Source organism: Carcharodon carcharias, chromosome 6 (genome assembly GCF_017639515.1).
Source record: "Carcharodon carcharias isolate sCarCar2 chromosome 6, sCarCar2.pri, whole genome shotgun sequence".
Taxonomy (NCBI): Eukaryota; Metazoa; Chordata; class Chondrichthyes; order Lamniformes; family Lamnidae; genus Carcharodon; species Carcharodon carcharias.
The window spans coordinates 138,026,390-138,052,836 of NC_054472.1; the positions used below are offsets into that span (position 1 = coordinate 138,026,390).

Genomic DNA, 26,447 nt, shown 5'->3' on the forward strand with positions numbered 1-26,447 from the left:
CACCTTAACATTCACTCCTTCCACCACCAATGCGCAGTGGTAGCAGTGTGCCATCGACAAAATGCACAGCAGCAACTCACCAAGGTTCCTTCAACAGCATCTTCCAAACCCGCAAACTTTATCACCTAGGAGGACAAGGACAGCAGACGCATGAGAACACCACCACCTGCAAGTTCACCTCCATGGCATACACCATCCTAATTTGGGACTATATCGCCCTTTCTTCACTACTTTGAGTAAAAATGCTGGAACTCCCTTCCTAACAGCACTGTACGTATACCTACACCAGGTGAAATGCAGCGGCTCAAGAAAGTGCCACACCGCTACCTCCTGAAGGACAATCAGGGATGAGCAACAATAACGGTCTTGCCAATGACGTGTGCAAGCCATGAAATAAATATTAACTTTAGCCTTTTACATAAACTTAATCAAGCAGAAGTAATATCCTAGAAGATTTGACATTAAGTTTGCACATTTTGAATTGTTTCTTCAATGCTCACTTATAATAAAGTCACATAAATAATTTTTATGGCCAATTTTCTGAGAGCACACTTCGGGTTGGGAGCTTCACCTACTGTCCAAGAAAATGGGCTGGGTGCAGGAAGGTGGGACTAGAAAGGGCACCTGGGTGTCCTCAGGCTGGCATGGACAAGATGGGCCGAATGGCCTCCTTCTATGCTGTAACTTTTCTATGGTTCTATGGGAAATTGAGGGCATATTACTGCAATCTGTCAGTACATGTGGCCAGTAGGTAAGGCTTTTAGCTAGCAATATATACTCCAAAACAGCAGCCCTCTTATCTTTACGTATGAATGTCAATTCTGTAGTGCTTTTAGAGTTTTATTTGTTCTGTAATTATTGCAGGTAACAATTATTAAGTAAATCAATTTAAATGTGGTCAGTCTGATTACCAAATAATTGCTCATTTACAGGAAAACCTGTGTGGTCAAAGAGGCTTGATTCCCAACACTGAAACTGAGACATTTCAGGTATGCATCACAAACAAGATCAGAGAGCAATATGACAAGATTCGAAAGCCAATACATTGGGTGAGTGTCAATTAAGATATTACCTTAAGTCATTTCCAAAATATGATTCAGAGAATATTTTAAATGTTCCTAAATTTTGTATCAATTTTATAGTCAAGTGAATCTGACCGGCTCTTGAATCCTTCCGATGGCTCCTTTGAACGTAGAATAAAGGCTTATAATACCACGAATAAATTTCTTGGCTCATTCATTGATCATGTAAGTATTCTATTAATTTTGTCCACCTTAAAAGTGATTACAGCGTACTCCATTAGCACATCCTTTAGATAATATCACCACCGTCAACACCCCTTTGTCCTTTTGTCTATGACATCTTTAGTAGTCTCTTCTTGGCCTCCACCTATCACTGGCTCCCTACTGAGCTCTACCTGTCCCACCCACCACCCCTCTTATATTTCATCTTGTTTCTATATGTCTTAGTTCTGATGAAGGGTCATACGGACTTGAAACGTCAACTGTATCCCTCTCCGCAGATGCTGTCAGACCTGCTGAGTTTTTCCATGCATTTTTGTTTTCATTTCTATATTCCTTCAGTTCTGATGAAGGATCATACGGATTCAAAACGCAGATGCTGTCAGACCTGCTGAGTTTTTCCAGCTATTTTTATTTTTGTTTCAGATTTCCAGCAACCGCAGTATTTTGCTTTTATCTTGGAGATTCCTTTCACATCTCCCTTCAGGGCATACTTGCATTATGCATTTCATTGATACATCAAAGCAGTCACCCAGTCTGCATTTGGTCCCTCCAATGTAGAGGAGACCGCATGACCTAGACCTCCCTGTCGCTTGCCATTTTAACACACCACCCTGCTCTCATGCCCACATGTCCGTCCTTGGCCTGCTGCAATTTTCCAGTGAAGCTCAACGCAAACTGGAGGAACAGCACCTCATCTTCTGACTAGGCACTTTACAGCCTTCCGGACTTAATATTTGAGTTCAACAATTTCAGATCATGAACTCCTCCATCCCCACCCCCTTTCCAATCCCCCTCTTTCCAATGATTTATAATTTTTTTACAAATGTATTTTTCTTTTCCCTCCTATTTTTAATTTATTTCGATCTATTGTTTCATCTCCACCTTTTAGCCCATTTCGATCCCTTCTCCCCACCTCCACTAGGGCCATCTGCTACTTGCTCGTCCTGCTTCCTACCCTTAAGGTCCCCATTAGCAGATCCTTTAGATAATATCACCACCGTCAACACCTCTTTGTCCTTTTGTCTATGACATCTTTGGCAATCTCTTCTTTGCCTCCACCTATCACTGGCCCTCTGTCCAGCTCTACCTGTCCCATCCCCCTCAAACTATATTTCATCTCATTTCTATATTCAGATAAAAGCAAAATACTGCGGATGCTGGAAATCTAGAACAAAAACAAAAATACCTGGAAAAACTCAGCAGGTCTGACAGCATCTGCAGAGAGGGATACAGTTGATGTTTCGAGTCCGTATGACCCTTCATCAGAACTAAGATATAGAGAAATGAGATGAAGTATAAGCTGGTAGAAGAGGGTGGGTGGGACAGGTAAAGCTCGGTAGGGGGCCAGTGATAGGTGGAGGCCAAGTAGAGACTACTAAAGATGTCATAGACAAAAGGACAAAGGGGTGTTGACGGTGGTGATATTATTTAAAGGATATGCTAATGGAAACATTAAGGGTAGAAAGCAGGATGAGCAAGTGGCAGATGGCCCTGGTGGGGGTGGGGAGAAGGGATCGAAATGGGCTAAAAGGTGGAGATGAAACAATAGCTCAAAATAAATTTAAAAATAGGAGGGGGATCAGAAAGGGGGTGGGGATGGAGGAGAGAATTCGTGATCTGAAATTGTTGAACTCAATATTAAGTCCGGAAGGCTGTAAAGTGCCTACAAATTATACATCATTTGTCATGGACAGTGAATCAATAGATTTGCCTTTGAAAAGGAGTACAGCAACTATGAGGAACTCCTGGACTTCTCTGTCACTTGAGACTGAGATCTTCATTCAAATGCCTCTGTACTTCCCTTTCTTCCACTAGCCCTCCAGCCAAATTTCCTCCAATCTCCCCTCATGCCCTGTCCAAACTGACCTTGTCCTTGAAACCCACCTCCTGCTCCCTTAACCCTATTTCTACCAAACTACCAGCCATCCATTTTCACCCCTGGCCCCCACATTATTATTTTTTATTCTTTCTAGAATGTGGGCTGTGACTAGGGCAGCATTTATTGCCCATCACTAATTGCCCTTGAACCGCTGCAATCCAACATCATTAGCTGATATTGTTAATATCTCTCATGAGCTAATAGCCCCCTCCACTTCAAATCTGCTATCATCGTCCCAAACACACTCAAAATATCCATCCCTGTCCCCTCTGTCCTTTCAAACTACCGCCTCATCTCCAACCTGGTTCCCCTCACCCAAGTCCTTGAACATGTTGGCACTTCCAAAGTCAGTGCCACCTTTCTCACAATTTCATGTTTGAACCTCTCCAGTCAGGCTTCCTTTTCTGCCACAGCACTAAAACAACCCCTATCAAAGTCACAAAAGACATCCTATGTGACTGCCCATGGTGAATTATCCATTCTCATCCCTCTTGCAGTGTTACGATCTTGGTAGAGACCAATAACATCTTTTTTTTATTGGAAATTCGAAAACCAGGTACTTACTGAATAAATGAAGCCACAAGGATCACTGTTTATAACAAAAGAATTTTACTACAAAAAAGCAAAGAACATGAATACTAATACACACACTGTGAGCTGAATTTTCCGTGCCTGCTAGCATCGGGCGTGCTCAGCAAAGTGAGCAGACAATATGGTGAGAAGGCCAAAAATCCGTTTCACAACATCGTAAAATCAGTTTGTGATCGTCCATTCAGCCTGAAAATGGTGCCCTTCCATCGGAAGTCAGGAACCTCATTGTAACACATCAGCATATCCTAATAAGGCCAGAGCAATGGACTTATCCCTCCCCATGCTGGATTGTCTGCCCACGTCGGTGGGAAAACTCACTGGTGGAGAACATGTCTTGACAACGATGCTGTGCAGAAGTTGGGACTTACCACCAGAGCCTTGCTCACATTGCAGACATCTGAGGGGCAGAAGATGCTGGAGGAATGTCCATGTCATGCTGGGTGGATTCTCAAGAACATGGCTGTGCTGCGAAGCACAGGGGTGGGAGAGGAAGGTCTAGGATCGACTGGGAGAGGAAGAGATACCAGGGAGGTAAGTTTGGGAGGAGGAGAATGAGAGTGTCGGGGGGGGTGAGGTTGAAAGGGAATGAAGGTGTCAGGGGGGTGAGGTGGGAGCAAGTGAAGGTGTTGGGGTGAGGTTGGAAGAGGGAGTGAAGATGTCAGGGGGAGGTTGAGGGAGAGGGAGTATGGGGCAGGAGGACATAATGGGGGAGAAGATGGCAACTGGGGAGGTAGGTGTAAGGGGGTTGGAATGTGTAAGGGAAGGAGTTTGGAGGGGGGAAGGAGTGCCAGCCACCATCTTTAAAAGGCAGCCTCCAGCAAAGTGCTCATCGCCTCAAGCTCACCACTGCGGCCTGGGAGACATGGCCAGCAAATGCAAAAAGACTGCAGATCCCCCTTCAAAAACGGATCCCTTGAGTGACTGCTGAATGCCGTGGAGGCCTTCCGGGACCTGCTTTACCCCTGCTCTGGTTGTAGGATGGGTGGCAATGTCACCAACATGGCTTGGGAGGTGGTGGCAGCGGTGGTCAGCGCCAACACCCTTCAGAAGAGGATAGCCACAAGTGCCGCAAAAGGATGAATGATCTCCTCCGTTCTACCAGGGCAAGTCACTTATTTCATCTCTCTCAACTCACACACTCACAAAGCCATCACAAACCCACAGGGCCCTCACTCACTGCCAGTGCAAGGGACATCACCATTCAGTTTCACTCACACCATCACTGTCCTCATCCCATCCATGGGACCACTCACCACCAACACAGGCCAGGCATACTTATCATCTGGCCCAGCAGGCTTCCTAATACACTCTCCCCATCTCTATCCATGCAGGACAAAATGGCAGACAATAGGAGGGAAATGTTGCGGACAGACGGAGGGATGCCGGAAATCAAAGTTCTGATAAAATTTGAAAACAGAACCATCCAGCTAGCTGGTGAGGATCTGGACTGGTCCTATGTTGACAGTGAGATTGGTGCTGCTCTACCAAGTAAGGATCCAGCAGTGCAACATCCATCAGATAACTATGTCGTGAGTGATGTGTCCTCTTTCACAGGCCACTGCCATGTACTACTGATCTCCCCTTGCTTTCGCAGGCACACCTGGGAAGCAGCAGATGGAGTCCATGCCCCAGAGCCTCCAAGCAAGCTCCAAAGAAACCTCTGAAGAGGAATCTGGAGGCACCCTCCCTGAAGACCCATCACAGCGCTCACCCACACCCTCCACCAGCACAGAGACACACACCTCAGTGGGACCTAGCTTTAGAGTAGCTTCGGGACCACAATCTGGTGAGTACATTCCACTTTCTGATTCACAGTAGACAGAGGCAGGGACTTCCCAGGTCCTCGACACTGGAAGGACAGCTGGAGGCTGACTCTAAGTTGGATGATGAGCCCCTGGGCTCGGTTATGGCACAGTTGCAGGAGCTGCAAAGGCAAGCTCGGGAACATCAGGAAGGGATGCCTGCTGCACTCCTCAGATTACAAGGCACGATGGAGGAGTCCGTCCATCTTCAGGTGATAGCGATGGCATTGCAACGCACCGAGGTCAACACTGGCAGGATGGTGGCCGCCATGGAGATCTTGGTCCAGGACGTCACTCCTGCACTGCTGCATGAGCTTAACTACATCACTGATGCCATAGTTGGCCTCCAACAGTGTGTACGTGAGGGGGTTACTGGGCTGTTCAATCTCACTCCAGCTACTTCTTCCGCTCACGGTGTCAGCCTGGGGCCCTCAGGCACCAATAGGGAGGAGGATCAGCAGGTACACGCTCCGGAGCCATCCTCCCAGGTGACCAGCCCATCTGACTCCGCTTTTCCTGTGACCTCCGCAGATCCAGCTTCACAGGCTGAGGTGGGTACCATTGCCACACAGCAGGACCCCAAAAGCAGGCCACGGCCCTCCATGTCTCAGCCCTCCAGAAGACGCCCACCGAAGTCATCACAGGCAGGGTGTCACAGTCAGCAGGCTGCCTCCTTGAAGAAGTTTTGTTCTTTTCTGCGACAAGATTTCTGTACTCTCTTTTGCCTTGCTCACCTTCATTGCTTTCCATTTCCCTCCTGGTGTTTGACAAGGTGTTTACTAAAACCCGCTTTCACAGCCATATCTCCTTTCTCAGTGACTGTCTCCATCTCCGACTTACCCCACGTGGATTTCAACTGAAATTCCACCCCTCATGTTTCGAACCCACCCAGGATTATAGGTATCTCCGGGACATAAAACGTTTCTCGGACTGCTGTTCCTGTCACATTCTGAAATCCACACTCAGTGCCATGCGCCGCCATATGAACACACTCGACCTCTCCCTCCAGCAGCACCGCCGTACCCTTTTTCAAAGCTGCGCGTGCCCCCAGTTTCATTTTATTCTTCGGCTCATCCGACACCTCAACAAGAAACTTTTTCTCTTTCTCTCAAGTGCTAAGGAACGCAAGCTCCAACAACTCATCGACACCAACACCCATCTACGACCCTCCACCCCTGCCCGTCCCTCCATCCCCACCCCATCTTCCAATCCCAGCCCCAGCCGTGTATTCACTATACCCCCTGACCTTCCCCTCTCCGATGCTGAACATTCAGTGCTCAGCAAAGGACTTAGTTTCATACCCTTACGCCCTCACCTCAATGAATTTCGGGCTCGGCATGATGCTGAACTCTTCTTCCGCCATCTTCGTCTCTGGGCTCACTTCTTTGGGCAGGAGTCCTCTTCCAGTTCAACGGATCCTTTTACCCATCTCCAATATTCTCCCTCCACCTGGACCCCTCCCTCTGGATTCTTACTTTCTCTTGATCTTTTCATTGAGAACTGTCGGCGCGACATTAGTCGTCTCAATTTCTCTGTTCCTCTCACCCATTCTAACCTGTCTCTCTCTGAACTTACTGCACTCCATTCTCTCAGGTCCAATCCTGACATTGTCATCAAACCCGCTGACAAGGGTGGTGCTGTTGTTGTCTGGCGCACTGACCTCTACCTTGCGGAGGCTGAGCGTCAACTCGCAGACACTTCCTCCTACCTCTCCCTGGACCATGACCCCACCACTGAACATCAAGCCATTGTTTCCAGGACTGTCACTGACCTCATCTCCTCTGGGGATCTTCCTCCCACAGCTTCCAACCTGATAGTCGCCCAACCTCGGACGGCCCGCTTCTATCTCCTACCCAAAATCCACAAACAGAACTGCCCCGTTAGACCGATCGTCTCAGCTTGCTCCTGCCCCACAGAACTCATTTCTCGTTATCTTGACTCCCTTCTCTCTCCCCTTGTCCAGTCCCTTCCCACCTACATCCGTGATTCCTCTGACACCTTACGTCACATCAACAATTTCCAGTTCCCTGGCCCCAACCGCTTCCTCTTCACCATGGACGTCCAATCCCTCTACCCCTCCATCCCCCACCAGGATGGTCTGAGAGCCCTTAGCTTCTTCCTTGAACAGAGGCCCGAACAATCCCCATCCACCACTACTCTCCTCCGTCTGGCTGAACTTGTTCTCACGCTGAAAAATTTCTCCTTCAACTCCTCTCACTTCCTCCAAATAAAAGGTGTGCTATGGGTACCCGCATGGGTCCCAGCTATGCCTGTCTCTTTATGGGGTATGTGGAACATTCCTTGTTTCAGTCCTACTCCGGCCCCCTTCCACAACTCTTTCTCCGGTACATCGATGATTACTTCGGTGCTGCTTCATGCTCTCATCGGGACTTGGAAAAATTTATTAATTTTGCTTCCAATCTCCACCCCTCCATCATTTTCACGTGGTCCATCTCTGACACTTCCCTTCCCTTCCTTGACCTCTCTGTCTCAATCTCTGGTGATAGACTGTCCTCCAATATCCATTACAAACCCACCGACTCCCACAGCTACCTCGACTACAGCTCCTCACACCCCGCTTCCTGTAAGGACTCCATCCCATTCTCTCAGTTCCTTCGCCTCCGTCGCATCTGTTCCGATGATGCTACCTTCAAAAACAGTTCCTCTGACATGTCCTCCTTCTTCCTTAACCGAGGTTTTCCACCCACGGTTGTTGACAGGGCCCTCAACCGTGTCCGGCCCATCTCCCGTGCATCCGCCCTCACGCCTTCTCCTCCCTCCCAGAAACATGATAGGGTCCCCCTTGTCCTCACTTATCACCCCACCAGCCTCCGCATTCAAAGGATCATCCTCCGCCATTTCCGCCAACTCCAGCATGATGCCACCACCAAACACATCTTCCCTTCACCCCCCCTATCGGCATTCCGTAGGGATCGCTCCCTCCGGGACACCCTGGTCCACTCCTCCATCACCCCCTACTCCTCAGCCCCCTCCTGTGGCACCGCCCCATGCCCACGCAAAAGATGCAACACCTGCCCCTCCACTTCCTCTCTCCTCATCGTCCAAGGGCCCAAACACTCCTTTCAAGTGAAGCAGCATTTCACTTGCATTTCCCCCAACTTAGTCTACTGCATTCGTTGCTCCCAATGTGGTCTCCTCTACATTGGAGAGACCAAACGTAAACTGGGCGACTGCTTTGCAGAACACCTGCGGTCTGTCTGCAAGAATGACCCAAACCTCTCTGTCGCTTGCCATTTTAACACTCCACCCTGCTCTCTTGCCCACATGTCCATCCTTGGCTTGCTGCATTGTTCCAGTGAAGCCCAACGCAAACTGGAGGAACAACACCTCATCTTCCGACTAGGCACTTTACAACCTTCCGGATTGAATATTGAATTCAACAACTTTAGGTCTTGAGCTCCCTCCTCCATCCCCAGCCCCTTTCTGTTTCCCCCTTCCTTTTATTTCCAATAAATTATATAGATTTTTCTTTTCCTACCTATTTCCATTATTTTTAAATATTTTAAAATCTTTTATGCTCCCTCCACCCCCACTAGAGCTATACCTTGAGTGCCCTACCATCCATTCTTAATTAGCACATTCGTTTAGATAATATCACGAACTTTAACACCTATGTGTTCTTTTGTTCTATTGTTGTTGACATCTTTTGATGATCTGCTTCTATCACTGCTTGTTTGTCCCTACAACCACACCAACCTCCTCCACTTCTCTCTCTCTCTCTCTCTCTCCGCCCCCCCCACACAACTTAAACCAGCTTATATTTCAACTCTTTCTTGGACTCGAACTCAAGTTCTGTTGAAGGGTCATGAAGACTCGAAACGTCAACTCTTTTCTTTTCCGCCAATGCTGCCAGACCTGCTGAGTTTTTCTAGGTAATTCTATTTTTGTTTTTGTTTTGGATTTCCAGCATCCGCAGTTTTTTTGTTTTTATCCCAAGAATGTCTCCCTGCCTATGGCTCCTTGTCTGATGACCAGTGTTCTTATCACTCAGATGTGAAACCTTTCTGCACAAGATAAAAGGCAGGTGTCTCAGTCCAAGTCCTCTTCCCTATTCTTTGTGGAGCCTTCAGACCACAGTGATGGTCCAGCCTTGGCAGTGCTGGTCATTGCTGCCAGAATGTAGTGAGCAGGCGCCAAAGTTCTCTCATAATCTCTATATGCTCTCAGCACCTTTATGTTGGGGCTGGCCCCCATCACACCAGCATCTGCAACCAGTGATGCTGTGCACCAATTCCTGAAGGGCTGAGGTGCTGAAGGCAGACACAGCATCAGATGCATTTAAAGTTTCCTGGCTGCGTCTCTGAGATGGCCCTGATCGTGGAGCGCAAGCAAGCTACCCTTGGCCAGACAAGAGTCAGACATTCTCAGAGGCCATGTGAAGATCTATGGAGTGTCCTCAATGCATGTTGTCATCATCTTCCAGTGATCGAGCAACTATTAGTGCCTCCACTGCATCTCCATGACAAGAGCATTCTCTCAGAGAGTATTGAAGCTGAGATAAGCCAGACTGGAGTCAAACGTTCACAACTGTGATGTGAGGATCTACGGGGACACCTCACTGCATGTGAGGTCATCGTCCTCCACAAATCTGGCAGCTATAAGGGCCTCCCGAGAGTGCCTGCCTTGTCTAGTCAGTGCGAGAGCCTCATCCCCATCGTTGTCACCACCGAGGACCCCCTCACCCTCATCTCCATTGGTGTCCTCCTCATCGGAGGAGACATGCAGCTCCTCCATCTCCCCCTCAACCAGCTCCTCTCCCCGTTGCAGCGCCAGGTTGTAAAGGATGTAACAGATGATGACAATGCGTGACACCCCCTGCGGACTATATTGCAGGGCTCCACCAGACCAGTCCAGGCACCAAAACCGCATCTTCAGCATCCTGATGGTCTGCTCCACCAAGTTGAGAGCTGCTGCATGAGTCTCATTATAGCAATCTGAGGCTGCCACATGGGTGTCATCAGCCACAGCCTCTGTGGGTAACCCTTGTCCCCAAGGAGCCAACCCTGCAGCCTCTGTGGACCCTTGAAGACTGCAGGGATCTGCGAGCAACTCAGGATGTAGGCGTTGTGCACACTCCTTGGAAACCGTGCGCATACTGCAGAATGCAATTTTGGTGGTCACATACCAGCTGCACATACACTGAGTTGAAGTCCTTGTTGATGAAATCCGCTGAGGGTAGTGATGGAGACCTGAGCACCATATGAGTGCAGAAAATCACACCCTGCACCTGTGGGAATCCCGAGATCAGGGTGAGTCCAATGGCCCTTGCATCCTGGCTGTTCCGGTCCCAGGCAAAATGCACAAAGTTGTGTGCAATGGAAAAGGTGGCATCTGTGACATCATGGGTGCATTTGTGGGTGGCAGATTGTGAAATCACACAGAGATCACCTGTGGAGCCCTGAAAGGAGCCTCTGGCATAGAAATTGAGCGCTGTGGTCACTTTCACAGCCACTGGCAGTGGATGCCCTCCATGCCCCCTTGGCGCCAAGTCCTGCAGTAAGTGGCAGATGTGAGCCACTTGGTCCCTGGACATGCACAATTGTCAGCAACATTGATTCTCAGTCATCTGCAGGAATGGCAGGCATCATCTATAGACCCTGTGTGTTGCTATGCGCCGACTAGCCACGGCTTGTTGTCGCTCCTGGGCAATGTGTGCTGGAGCCCCTGCTGCCCCTTCTTCATGAGGCTGCTGCTCCTGCCTTTGCACAGCCAGGTGCCTCAGTCACTCTCTCCTCCATCTTCTACGTCTCTCTAGACCATCAGCCATACAGCTAGGTCACCAGGATCCATGATCCTGACGTGGTCCTCCTGCAGTATGAAAGAGAGAGAGTGACGTGGTTATCATGGCTGTATTTAGCACCTTTTCTGGTCCTGTGTGACTTCCCCTTAATGCTTCCCGGAGAGTGGTCACCCCTCGGATGGCCAGAGATGAATGGCTGCATGGCTGCCCTGTCAACCTGTGACACGGGGGATACTGGCCCAAACCAGGATGCTGAGATTGCAAGGGGCTGTGAGCGCCTCCAGCAGTGACTGCTACATGGCCAGTGTTGGCGAGGTGAATGTACATGTGCAGTCCAACTGCTCTGCGGTCCAATAAAGTGGTGGTGGACTCGAAGTCTGCGCTAGTTGGGCGTGGGCGGAGAGGGGCTGGGTAAGGTATGGAGCGCTTGGTGACCCTTTGATACCTCCCCGATGCTTGCATGGGCAGGCAGGCTAGGAGCCTGACCTAAATCATATCACTGTGGCTGCGCCTGATCTGTCTTGGTTGCAGAGGCATGGTCAGTTTATACAGGTGGTCCTAATGTGTGGCCATTTCCTTCGCTTACCCTGCCCTCCACCTTGATTGCCTGTGCATGGGATGCAGCGCCAGATCAGCACTTGAACCCCCACCGCCCCACCCCCCCACCCCTCCTCAGGAATCGCCTCTGAAGCTGGCCAGCACTTGCCCCCAGACATCCCCCCCTCCCCTCAGCAGTTGTCTCTGAGGCTGGCCAACACTTGCCCCCAGACACCCCCCGCCCCTCAGCAGTCATCTGCGGGGCCATGCATCAGTTTCCCCCACCTCCCGGCACTCCTGAGGCCTGTAAACAACAGGCGAGCTGTGGAGAACGCTGCTGACTCACCTCAGTTCCCCCAAAGTGAATGCCGCCAAGCGCACGTTGCTTGCGTGCTGTTGTGAAACACGTCGGCATGCTTTCCCGCTGACATGGAGGGATGATACAGCAGGGTTCCAAGAGGCTGGCGGGATGCCCTTTTAATTATGTGCTAATGTATTACAATTAGCTCCCCGCCAACCAATGGCAGGAAATGTGGCCTGCCGTTGGCAGGCTGAGTGGAAGATCGCGACCTGCCCTCATGTCGTTGTGAAGTGAGTCCTGCCATATTTTCTGCGCACACCACCTGTTATGCCCGCCACTAGCGAGCTTGGAAAATTCCGCCCAAGTGTTCATTCATTTAAGACAGAGATGAGGAGAATTTCTTTCTCTCGGAGGGTTGAGAGTCTTTGAATATTTCTATGGCAGAGCTAGATTCTTGATGAACAGGGGGTGGAAAGGTTATCAGGGGTAGGCAGGAATGTGGGGTTGAGGTTACATTCAGATCAGCGATGATCTTATTGAATATCGGAGCAGGCTCGAGGGGTTGAATGGCCTACTCCTGCTCCTAATTTGTATGTTCATATGCTTTTCAGACTTGCCTTTTTTGTTGTTGGCCATCAAGAGCTCTGTACATAAAACCTTTGGCAAGTGCCAGCGATGTGCTATTTAGCTTCTCTGGAATAAATACATATTTCTCCTTAGGGTGCAAGTAATTGATAGTTACTTTGGGGTTGTGATTTCTTTCTATGAAGAATAATACAAATATTTACAAAGGTGCCCCCATTTACCTTGGCATTAATTTTCATGCCACTGTACTTTCTCATTTCCTTCTCAGTATAGCAAAACATCAAAGGCTGTATTCATCTGTCATAAAACTTACTCCTAAGCAGTATAGGCCTTTGTCTTAAGAGATGGGTGGTATTCCATCATTTACTCATGCCTCCTGAAGAGGAACTCCCAAGGTATTATTTTGAAAGTGTAACCATTGTATCACTGCATCTTGAAGTGCCAGCTAAACTATTCATATTGATGGCATCAAGCAGCCATCTAAAAGTAGATAATTGGCTCAATTTTTCAATTTGGAGACAACTAAATTTCAGTTAGTACTGGTTAACTTTCAGTTCTAACTCCATTTAATTTTCTATGTGTATAGAGCCCATCAAATTAAGAAGAGGGGCCCAAATCAGAAAATTGACCTGGACAAGCGCTATGCTGCAGACCTTTCGTTTGTGTTTTTATTTTAGATTTCTGGTATTTGCAACTCTTTAGAGGAAAATATTCTTTATGTGATACTCCCTGCTTGGACAAGGTTGCGAACACTATAAAAAACACTAAATTTATATTTTTTGCATGGCTACAGGCAATTCGTGACATGGATTACATTGTACAGGATAAACTATTATTGGAACGATTATTTGGAATGGAGCTGCACGAGCCTATAGACAAGTCCATTTTTTACAATGGTATCATTTTCATTTATAAACTCCTTCTTTCTGTAATTACACATTTATGGAAGGTTTCTATAAACCTAATGATAACCAGTAACAGCATTTTAACAGAATATAATCAATTCATGTTCCACCACTTGAAGAGATAATTTGGGAGTTACTGATATAAGAGAAAAGACTTTTGGACCAAATACTTTTATTTGATTAAATAAGTTTGTATATTAATCCTAGTAAAGGTTGCTGTTATCATATGGTGAACTTGGGATGGAAATGGTTTCATTTTCAAATATCTTGCCCTGCAACAAATTTATATATAACATCACAAATGGACAAATTGACTTAGATAAAATTATAAAATAATTATTTCTCAGCTATAAGAGCACAATTATCTTGAGAGTCAAATCTGTCCATTGCCCTTCTGACAAATGTTATCAGTTACACTTTTTATTTTGTCTTTGACATTGAGATCTTGTCCACCCAGACATAGTTTCTTTGGTGACATTGATAGTTGTAGAGAAGGCTAGTTTTCAGCTAAACTGTTGACCTCAATTCACACAATGTGAAATTAGCTTCCCCAGCTTAGCTCTGCACTTTCTTGCAGCCAGGTAATCAATATACATGTTTCTGCCAGCGAAATAGACTTGGCAGCTAACACCCATTAAAGCGGCCCTCCTGGACTGAGAGGATTCATCCGTCACTAATGTCCTTCAGGGAAGGAAATATGCCGTCTTTACCTGGTCCGGCCTACACGTTACTCCAGACCCACAGGGATGCGGTTGAATCTTAAATACCCTCTGAAATGGCCTAGCTAGCCACTCAGTTGTAACAAACCGCTACAAAGCCACAAAAAAGGAATGAAACCGGATGGACCACCCTGCATCAACGAGCACCGGAAGCGACAACGGCAATCTCAGCCCTGTCGACCCTGCAAAGTCTTCCTTACTAACATCTGGGGGCTAGTGCCAAAATTGGGAGAGCTGTCTCACACACTAGTCAAGCCACAGCCTGACATAGTCATCCTTACGGAATCATACCCTACAGATTACGGAATCACAGTGCAGAAGAGGCCCTTCAGCCCATCGAGTCTGTACCGACACATGAGAAACACCTGACCTACCTACCTAATCCTATTTACCAGCACTTGGCCCATAGCCTTCAATGTTATGACGTGCCAATTGCTCATCCAGGTACCTTTTAAAGGATATGAGGCAACCTGCCTCCACCACCCTCCCTGGCAGTGCATCCCAGACCGTCACCACCCTCTGGGTAAAAACTTTTTCCTCACATCCCCCTAAACCTCCTGCCCCTCACCTTGAACTTATGCCCCCTTGTGACTGACCCTTCAACTAAAGGGAACAGCTGCTCCCTATCCACCCTGTCCATGCCCCTCATAATCTTGTACACCTCGATCAGGTCGCCCGTCAGTCTTCTCTGCTCCAGCGAAAACAACCCAAGTCTATCCAACCTCTCTTCATAACTTAAATGTTTCATCCCAGGCAACATCCGGGTGAATCTCCTCTGCACCTCCTCCAGTGTAATCACATCCTTCCTATAATGTGGCGACCAGAACACCACACAGTACTCCAGCTGTGGCCTCACCAAGGTTCTATACAACTCCCAACATGACCTCCCTACTTTTGTAATCTATGCCTCGATTGATAAAGGCAAGTGTCCCATATGCCTTTTTCACCACACCTCTAACATGCCCCTTGCCTTCAGAGATCTATGAACACACACGCCAAGGTCCCTTTGTTCCTCAGAACTTCCTAGTGTCATGCCGTTCATTGAATACTTCCTTGTCAAATTATTCCTTCCAAAGTGTATCACCTCACACTTTTCAAGGTTAAATTCCATCTGCCACTTATCTGCCCATTTGACCATCCCGTCTATATCTTCCAGTAGCCCAAGACACTCAACCTCATTGTTAACCACCCGGCCAATCTTTGTATCACCCTCAAACCCCCCACATAGTCATCTATGTCGTTTATATAAATGACAAATAATAGGGGACCGAGCACAGATCCCTTGGTATGCCACTGGACACTGGCTTCCGCTCACTAAAGCAGCCTTCTGTCATCACCCTCTGCCTCCTACAACTAAGCCAATTTTGAATTCACCTTATCAAATTACCCTGTATCCCATGTGCGTTTGCCTTCTTTATAAGTCTCCCATGTAGGATCTTGTCAAAGGCTTTGCTGAAATCCATATAAACTACATCGACTGCACTACCCTCATCTACACACCTGGACACCTCCTCAAAAAATTCAGTCAAATTTGTTAGGCATGACCTCCCTCTGACAAAGCCATGCTGACTATCCCTGATCAAACCTTGCCTCTCCAAGTGGAGATAGATTCTCTCGTTCAGAATTTTCTCCAATAGTTTCCCTACCACTGATGTGAGACTCACTGGCCTGTAACTCCCTGGCTTATCTCTTCAACCCTTCTTAAATAGCAGAACTACATTAGCTGTTCTCCAGTCTTCCGGCATCTCCCCCGTGGCCAGAGAGGAATTAAAAACTTGGGTCAGAGCCCCTGTGATCTCCTCCCTTGCGTCCCTCAGCAGTCTAAAACACAAATCATCTGGACCTGGAGATCGGTCTACCTTTAAGTCTGCCAACACCTCCAATACCTTGTCACTCCCTATCCATTTGCTTAAGAACCTCGCAGTCTCTCTTCCCGAGTTTGATACCTTCATCCTCATTCTCTTGGGTGAAAACGGATGTGAAGTATTCATTCAACACTCTAGCGATGTCTTCTGGCTCCACCCATATATTGCCCCCCTGGACCCTTATGGGCCCAACTCTTTCCCTGATTATCCTCTTCCCATTGATATACTTATAGACTATCTTGGGATTTTCCTTACTTTGACCAACCAGAGCTTTCTCATTTCCCCTCTTTGCTCTCCTAATTGCTTTCTTAAGCTCCATCCTGCACTTTCTGTACTCCACTAATGCCTCTGCTGATTTGCTTCCCTTGTACCTGCTAAAAGCCTCTCTTTTCTTCTCATCGTAACCTGAATACCTCTGGGCAGCCATGATTCTTTGGGCTTGTTACTCCTTCCTATCCCAGTAGAGGGAAAATGTTGCGCCTGTACCCTCCCTATTTCCTTTTTGAACATCCCCCACTGTTCCTCTGTAGATTTCCCCACAGTAACTGTTCCCATTCTACCTTGGTCAGATCCTGCCTTATTTTACTAAAATTCACTCTCCCCCAATGCAAAACATTTTTTTGCAACTTGTCGATTTCTTTGTCCATAACAAACCTAAACTGTACCATGTTGTGGTCGCTATCACTAAAGTGCTCGCCCACCACCACCTCAGCCACCTGTCCGGCTCCATTCACCAGAATTAGGTCCAGCACTGCGTCATCCCTTGTTGGACCCACCACATATTGGCCTAAAAAGTTCTCCTGGACACATTTCAAGAAATCCACTCCATCCAAGCCCTTAGCACTATGTCTATCCCAATTAATGTTGGGAAAGTTGAAATCACCTAATGTAATTACCCTATTGTTATTGTTTTTACACACCTCCACAAATTGTGCACATTGCCTCAATTTCCCACTGACTACCTGGGGTCTATTATAAACACCTAACAATGTGGCTGCCCCCTTTTCATTCCTAAACTCTACCCACAAAGCTTCATTCAATGGCCCCTCCAAGATATCATCTCTCCATACTGCAGTAACTGACTCCTTAACTAATAATGCAACGCCTCCTCCTCTTTTACCCCCTCCCCTGTCTGGCCTGAAGATTCTATATCCCAGAATGTTGAGCTGCCAATCCTGCCCTTCCTCAACCACATCTCAGTGATGGCTACTATATTACAATTCCACATGTCAATCCTCACCCTTAACTCATCCATTTTACCTGTAATTCTCCTGGCATTAAAGTAGAGGCCAACGAGCCTTGCTTTACTCCCTTGAAGATTAATGTAGCTGTACTCCCTCTGACTTGATTATTTTACTGTATTACGATGTGTCCCTATTTTGCTAACATTCTGTGTCCCCTCCCCCTGCTGAATTAGTTTAAACTCCTCCCAACAGCACTAGTAAACCTGCCCACAAGGATGTTAGTCCCGCTCTGGTTCAGATGTAGACTATTCCGCTTGTACAGGTCCCACCTTCCCCAGAAACAGTCTCAGTGATCCAGGAGTCTAAAACCCTCCCTCCTGCACCAACTCTTAAGCCACGTATTCATCTGCGCTATTCTCCTATTTCTGAGCGCGCTAGCACGTGGCACTGGGAATAATCCAGAGATTGCAACCCGAGAGGTCTTGCTTTTTAGTCTACTGCCTAACTTCCTGAATTCTTGATGCAAGACCTCATCCCTCTTTCTACCTATGTCATTGGTACCAACATGTACCATGGCCTCTGCCTTATCACCCTCCCCCTTCAGGATGCCCTGCAGCCGTTCAGTGACATCCCGGACCCTGGCACCAGGGAGGCAACATACCATCCTGGAGTCACGTTGACGGCCACAGTTGCACCTAAGTGTTCCCCTGACTATAGAATCCCCTATTACTATTGCTCTTCCTCCCTTCCTCCCCTCCTATACAGACAGGCTGCTTGTGGTGCCAGAAGCTTGGCTCTGTCCGCACTCCCTGGAGGAACCAGCGCCCTCATCAGCCTCCAAAATGGAATACCGTTTTGTGAGCAGGACCCCAGGGGACTCCTGAACTACCTGTTTGTTTCTCTTGGACTGCCTGGTAGTCACCCATTCCCTTCCTTCCTTAAGTCCCTTCATTATCGGTGTGACCACCTCTCGAAGCATGCTATCCACGATGCTCTCAGACTCGTGAATGCTCCACAGTGTCCCCAGCCACCATTCCAGCTCTGAAACCCGAGCTTCAAAGAGCTGCAGCTGGACACACTTCCTGCACACATGCTGGTCCCGGGCACTGGAAATGTCTCCGGCTTCCCACATGGAGCACGAGGAGCACACCATGGTTTTGAGTGCTCCTGCCATGCCTTACCCCTTTAAATTAAACCTTTAAAGTCAATTACTCTAGGGCCCTTCTTTCCTGATCCTCGTTACTGTAGAATATACAAACTATAAGCCACAAAAAGACCTTAAACTATAAACGATTAAAGTAGTAAATACCTTACCCACTACTTACCAGTGATTCCTTTCCCTTATAGCCTCTACTGCTGCAGCACGCTCTGAAGATTTAAGAAGATACTGTTCCAGACTCCACCATCACCATCCCTGAGTATGTCCTGTCCCACCAGCAGTACAGACCCAGCAGAGGTGACGGCACAGTAGTATACAGTCTGGAGGGAGTTGCACAGGGAGTCTTCAACATCGACTCCGGACCCCATGAAGTCTCATGGCATCAGGTCAAACATGGCAAGGAAACCTCCTGCTGATTACCACGTACCACCCTCCCTCAGCTGGTGAATCAGTGCTCCTCCATGTTGAACACCACTTGGAGGAAGCACTGAAAGTGGCAAGGGCGCAGAATGTACTTTGGTGGGGGAACTTCAATGTCCATCATCAAGAGTGGCTCGGGAGCACCACTACTGACTGAGCTGGCCGAGTCCTAAATGACATGGTGGGGGAACTTCAATGTCCATCACCAAGAGTGGCTCGGGAGCACCACTACTGACTGAGCTGGCCGAGTCCTAAATGACATGATGGGGGAACTTTGATGTCCAACACCAAGAGTGGCTCGGGAGCACCACTACTGACTGAGCTGGCCAAGTCCTAAATGACATAACTGCTAGACTGGTGAGGGAACCAACAAGAGAGAAAAACATACTTGACCTCATCCTCACCAACCTGCCTGCCACTGATGCATCTGTCCATGACAGCATCGGTAGAAGTGACCATTGCACGGTCATTGTGGAGATGAAGTCCCGCCTTCACATTGAGGATACCCTCCATCCTGTTGTGTGGCACTACCACTGTGATAAATGGGATAGATTTCAAACAGATCTAGGGACTCAAGACAGGCATCCGTGAGGTGCTGTGGGCCATCAGTAGCAGCAGAATTGTACTCAAACACAAGCTGTTAGCTCATGGACTGGCGTATCCCCCACTGTACCATTACCATCAAGCTAGGGGATCAACCCTGGTTCGCTGAAGAGTGCAGGAGGGCATGCCAGGAGCAGTATCAGGCATACCTAAAAATGACGTGTCAACCTGGTGAAGCTATAACACAGGACTACTTGCATGCCAAGCAGCATAAGCAGCGAGTGATAGACAGAGCTAAGCGATCCCACAACCAGCGGATCAGAACTAAGCTCTGCAGTCCTGCCACATCCAGTTGTGAATGGTGGTGGACAATTAAACAACTCACTGGAGGAGGAGGCTTCACAACTATCCCCATCCTCAACGTTAGAGGAGCCCAAAAAGATAAGGCTGAAGCATTTGCAACAATCTTCAACCAGAAGTGCCGAGTGGATGGTCCATCTCAGCCTCCTCCGGAGGATCCCAGCATCACAGATGCCAGTCTTCAGCCAATTCGATTTACTCTACGTGATATCAAGAAATGGCTGAAGGCACTGGATACTGCAAAGGCTATGGGCCCTGACAATATTCCTGCAATAATACTGAAGACTTGTGCTCCAGAATTTGCTGCGCCACTAGCCAAGCTGTTCCAGTACAGCTACAACAATGGCATCTACCTGGCTATGTGGAAAATTGCCAAGGTATGTCCTGTACACAAAAAACAAGACAAATCCCACCCTGCCAATTACCGCTCCATCAGTCTACTCTCCATCATCAGTAAAGTAATGGAAGGCGTCATTAACTGTGCTATCAAGCAGCACTTGCTTAGCAATAACCTGCTCACTGATTCCCAGTTTAGGTTCCGAAAGGACCACTCTGCTCCTCACCTCATTACAGCTTTGCTTCAAACATGAACAAAAGAGCTGAACTCCAGAGGTGAGGTGAAAGTGACTGCTCTTGACATCAAGGCCGCATTTGACCAAATGTGGCATCTAGGAGCCCTAGCAAAACTGGATCAATGGGAATTGGGGGAAACTATCCGCTGGTTGAAGTCATACCTAGCACAAACGAGGGTGGTTGTGGTTGTTGGAGGTTCAGTCATCTCAGTTCCGGGACATCACTGCAGGAGTTCCTCAGCTAGTGTCCTTAGCCCAACCCCTTCAGATGCTTCATCCTTTCTTCCATCATAAGGTCAGAAGTGGGGATGTTCGCCGATGATTGCACAATGTTCAGCACCATTCACGACTCCTCAGATACTGAAGCAGTCCATGTCCAAATGTAGCAAGACCTGGACAATATCCAGGCTTGGGCTGACAAGTGGCAAGTAACATTCTCCAACCATCTCCAACAAGAGAGAATCTAACCATCGCCCCTTGATGTTCAATGGTATTACCATCAATGAATCCCCCCACTATCAACATCCTGGAGGTTACCATTGACCAGAAACTGAACTGGACTAGCCATTTAAATATTGTGGCTACAAGGGCAGGTGAGAGGCTAAGAATCTTGCAATGAGTAACTCACCTCCTGACTCCCCAAAGCCTGTCCACCATTTACAAGGCACAAGTCAGGAGTGTGATGGAATATTCCCCATTTGCCTGGATGAGTGCAGCTCCCACAACACTCAAAAAGCTGGACACCGTCCAGGACAAAGCAGTCCGCTTGATTGGCACCACATCCACAAACATTCACTCCTTCCACCACCGATGCACAGTAGCAGCAGTGTGTACCATCTACTAAATGCACTGCAGGAATTTACCAAGCCTCCTTAGACAGGACCTTCCAAACCCACGACCACTACCATCTAGAAGGATAATGGCAACGGATAGCTGGGAACACCATACTCTGGAAGTTCCCGTCCAAGTCACCCACCATCCTGACTTGGAATTATATTGCCGTTCCTTCACTGTCACTGGGTCAAAATCCTGGAACTCTCTTCCTAACAGCATTGTGGGTGTACCTACACCATATGGACTGCAACAGTTCAAGAAGGCAGCTCACCACTGCCTTCTCAAGGGCAACTAGGGATGGGCAATAAATGTTGGCCCAGCGAGCGAAGCCCACATCCCGTGAATGAATACTGGCCAAACTGCAGTTTGCAAACTGCGTGTGGCTCTTTTAAATGTAGAGTGTGGCTCAATAGGCAGCTGGTAGGCTACCTCCCAATTTACAGCCCTGCTATTTTTAATTCCTGCCCGCAGTTTTTTCGGGTGTCCAGAAAAGGATACAAGGTTAATTTCTAAACATAAGATGGTCAAGTTATGAGGAAACATTGGCTGCTCAAAAGTGGCCATGAACAGCTTCATGGGAGAGAACTGGAGCACACTGGGAGAAGTTTCTCACCTGTCTGAGAAAGGAGGCCATATGACCCTTGTGATCAGGGCTGTTTTGGAGCAGCAACCCACCCTCTTGCTATTAACCTTCTGACTTGCGGCCTCTGTCTGGAAAAGGGAGGAATCAATTTAATACAGAAGACAAATGTAAGAATATGATGTATTGGGACACAGACACTCTGATTCAAATTTGTTGTTCAGTAGATTTTTTTTTCCAAATATAATCAATTCCTTTATTTTTAATCTGGTCTGATTTTCCACATTAAGGGATATTACTATTATCCTCATTTTATCAGGTTTTCCTCACTAAAGTGTGTGTAAGAATATTAATAAAATGTATCTGAGGCTATGTTATGATCCCAGCTGATGTTAATACTGGGCAAGTCAGATCCCAGAGTGAAAACTGGCTTGATAGACCCTTTTTTTAGAAACGTGGAAGAAAGTTAATGAACAAATTCACTGAAGTCTGTTGATGGACTTTTAACATAAAGAATGAAATGTTTATTAAACAAGAAAAATGAACTATATTACACCAGACAAAAAGGTTGGATAGATCTCAATACAAACACAAGAAAACACATAAACTGGTGAAGAGCTATCATTAGCTTGACACAAAAGCTTCTTGCTTGGGACTGGCACAGTTGCAAGCGGTTTTCTTCCAGTGGATTCCTGAGCATTCACTTAATGCTTCTCACCCAACTCATATCACTCCAAGAGACACCCAAAAACCGCACTTTAAACTCACTGTTACTTCAACTGCAGAGCAAAAATATGAATTCCCTAAAGTCAATCTTCCAGTAGCACCAATGCTAAACTGATCACTTTACTGAGCCCTACCACTGATTATTCAGTTAACCATCAGCCTTTTATTTTTTCTTCTCAGAGAGCTTAAAAATCCGTATCCCTCTGACACACACAGGGAACATTTCCTCTCTACATTTTTTTCTGTGCCTGTGACACTGGATCACTGTCACTAGGCAACAGTAAAGCTTTCCTATTTTCCCCTTTTTGTCTGAACTTTCAACCCATTTTAACACATCTCTTTAACTTAAAGGTTTGTAAAACCTCATTAAAAATGTATATAAACAAACAAACCAAAAAGACCCAACCTTTAGTCAGGAGTCTATCCAGACTTCCAGGCACCACAGCTCACAAACAACCTAAATGAAACTGAATCCATTTTACCTGTCTTAACATACAAATATATATATATATATATATTCTGTTCTGTTGATGAGCTATATGGACTCGAAATGTTAACTGTATTCCTCTCCGCAGATGCTGTCAGACCAGCTGAGTTTTTCCAGGTATTTTTGTTAGTGTTTGTTTTATAAAATTATACATTGTTCATAACAGTTGTCCGTGTGTTTTGGCTCCCAAATGTCTGAAGATTATCTTATGTGGCTCTAAGGTTCCAACAGTTTGGCCACCCCTATTATGTGTACTTTGAATGCATTCACAGATAGTTTGTTTCCAATAAGCAGTAATTAAATTAAAGTGGTGCCCAGCTATCTAAATTGCATTAGGAAATAGCAAAAACATAGCATTTATGAGTTAAAATAAGACTGATCATCAATTGTCACAGATTGTTAAAAATATTTTAACAATGCAGTTTGCTTACTTTGTGTCAATAGTAAAAATATATCCTCTACTTCCCAGATGAAAACTTAACATTCACTGATGTTCTGTACTATGGCAACGAAAGCACGCTTCTTATCTTTGATACGCTGTTCTTCTGTATTGTAGACATTGCTGCTGAAAATTTTATTTTAGCTGCTTTTCTAACTTACATACAACAAAAGGTATGTATGCATTCGTGTTTAGTGTCACACGGGTATTTAAGTAATGCAAACAGGAAAATCAATGCCAGTTCCTTTAGAAGTCATAGCTTGCATCCAATCTTCTTCCTGTGTCATATAATGTCAGCTGTGGCCCAGTTGGTATCAGTCTCACTTCTGAGTTCAAAATTTGTGGGTTTAGCACAATAATCTAAGCTGACACTTGACACTCCTAATGCAGTACTGGGAGAATGTCGCAGTGCTGGAGGCGTTGTCTTTTGGATAAGATGTTAAAGCAAGGACTTGTCTTCTCTCAGATATTCATAAAAGATCTCATGGTATTATTTTATAAAAAAATCAAGGGAGTTATGCCTGGTATCCTCCCTCAATCAACGTCACTTAAAACAGATTATTTGGTCATTATGATATTGCTGTTTGTCAGAGCTTGGTTTATGCAATTTTGCTGCCAGGTTTCCTCCATTCCTACTGAATCCAAGCTGATTGGTAAAATCAAAATCAAGACACAGAACTTTTTTTTTACCAAGAGAGTTTATTGATTTTGTTCAGTCTCATACCTCTTCTCCAACTCCCAGTGTCCCAACTGTCCCCTATTTATATTAAACAATGCCCTTCACCTGTATATCTTAAAATAAATAATATGATTAACATACTATTAACAGTGATACACTTCAAAAATTCCTTTTTGGTTGTTCTGGGATGTTCTAAGCTAATGAAAAGCACTATGTAACTGAAAGCCTGCCCATGTCCAACAAGGTTCACAAATAAAGTCTAGGTTCACAAGTAAAAATTGACCACGAGTAAGGTACCAGCAAGCAGCCAGCACCTGTAGAATTGTAGCATTGGCTGGCAATTTGCAGAGAAGGGGGGAGAAAATGAGGAAGCAAATTAAAAACTTAAAGGTTTTGAACATTTCCAAAAAAAACATTCATTTTATTCTTTCTAATTCTAAGGTTATTCAGTTCATCCGTCTTGCAGTAGGCCGCAAGAACTTGGCCGCAAAAACACTGGTTGATGAAAGATTCCTCCTGTAAAATGCACAGAAACTTTCAGATACATTAGGTGGGCAAATGTCTTAAGTGGGAATCTAGTATGACAAGCTTCTATTATTCTTGGACTTGCTTCTCATTTCCACTAAACAAAAAAATCCTGTTAATATTGTTTTCATTTGTTGAGAGTACAGATTGTTACAGTAGTTAATACTATGTTGAGTTGTCTAATATTCTGAGTTACAATGTTTTAGTCAAGTTTATAATTTGATAATTTGCATTTATTTATATGTTGAGTTTTTTTCCCCTTCTCTTATCTTTTTCTCTGTTCTCATTGTCAAGTACAATTTTTCCATCAAATGGGTGAGTCGGTAATTTCTGTCAGTCAATATTGTTCTATATCTATTGTTGGCCCTATCATTCTTTTCTATATCACATTGGGCTAATCCACTTTATTGAATTTACATTTATGAATCTGGAGTTCTTTGTTAGGGCATTTTCATCATAACCTTTGGTTTATCTTTGGTTTATATTCATTGTCAAATATAAATTTAATATGGCAACATTCAAAGAAAGTTACATTTTTGTGTTTATTATTGTATGTAATTGCACTTACTGGTAACTTAAGTAAATGGGTTAAGGTCACTGCTAAAATCCGAAGCAGACTTCCAACTAAGAAGCAATCAGGAACTAGCTGGTGCTTCCATCTCTATAGAAGCACAGGCAGCAGTCCTGGTGGTAATAGCATGGTAATAGCATGGTAACAGCAGCTTTGCAGAACGGTTTCAAAAGCATGGTGGTTAGGATGGATGCTGTTCTCTCTCCCATGACTTTAGAATCTGTTAGCTATCACTAAACCAGCAATCCCATTGACCAGCGAATACTGATCCAGAGCCTAGTGGAATCAATCTACTTGATACTGCTGTCCCTCAGGACATGTCTTCCTCTTCAGTGCACCACATCAGTGGAGTACATAAGACAATGCCAGATTGCCCAGGAATAAACTCCAGAGATGCAGCCGACATTGACTTGCAAGATACCATTCGACAAGAGTTACCTCAGTCTTTTAACCTTCTTATTAAACATGAACAACCAATTACTTTTCATGATACTGGCTCCCACGTTGTACCTTCAAGAATGACTTGAAGAAAAAATTATAAGTTTTGACACACAAAATACAATGTTCAGAAAGAGAAGGTAGGCTTCTGTTCATTTTAAACTTTGTTTTAATAAAATAGAAGGAATACTTACATTGTGTTTTGTTATTCATGAGATTAGAGTTGTACAGGAAAAAATGAACTTATTTGGTGTTGAGAAAATTTATTCAGAGAGTAGTTTGAATTGTGGCTGCAGGTCTGTACAAATGGCAGGGGTCCCCATTGCTTTCTTCATAAACACATATCCTTACTTCTTCCTTTATAGGGCAGATTAGCTGTGGTAGATAATCCTTTATATTTACCTTAAATTTTGCCAACTACCTTAAATCCTTTATATGACAGATTAGCTGTGGTCAACACTGGGTCAGAAGGTTATGGATTCAAGTCCTAATTGAGTACACACTCTTGGTTCACTCCAGTGCACTACTGTGAGAGTGCTTCATTGTTGGCCATTCTATCTTTTAGATGAAGCATTAAACCGAGGCCTCACCTACCCTTTTAGGATGAAAAAGATTTGATGACACTATTATAAGGGCAGCAGAATCCTCCCTTGTGTCCTAACCAATATTTATCTCTCAACCAACATCACTAAAACAGATTATCTAGTTGTGATTAAAGAATGGTACAGCACAAGAGGAGGC

At 45.9% G+C, this 26,447-nt stretch overlaps 1 protein-coding gene across 1 annotated transcript in view; it reads left to right on the top strand.

Moving 5' to 3' along the window:
* The window catches only part of tmem67 (transmembrane protein 67), a 287,301-nt gene extending 262,607 nt beyond the window's left edge, over nucleotides 1–24,694 (top strand). The window contains exons 25-29 of the mRNA XM_041189291.1: nucleotides 933–1,049; nucleotides 1,143–1,247; nucleotides 13,494–13,596; nucleotides 23,524–23,666; nucleotides 24,614–24,694. Of these exons, the coding sequence (XP_041045225.1) occupies nucleotides 933–1,049; nucleotides 1,143–1,247; nucleotides 13,494–13,596; nucleotides 23,524–23,666; nucleotides 24,614–24,694 (549 nt within the window). The remainder of the gene's footprint in view (nucleotides 1–932; nucleotides 1,050–1,142; nucleotides 1,248–13,493; nucleotides 13,597–23,523; nucleotides 23,667–24,613) is intronic.
* The last annotated feature ends 1,753 nt before the right edge of the window (nucleotides 24,695–26,447 follow it).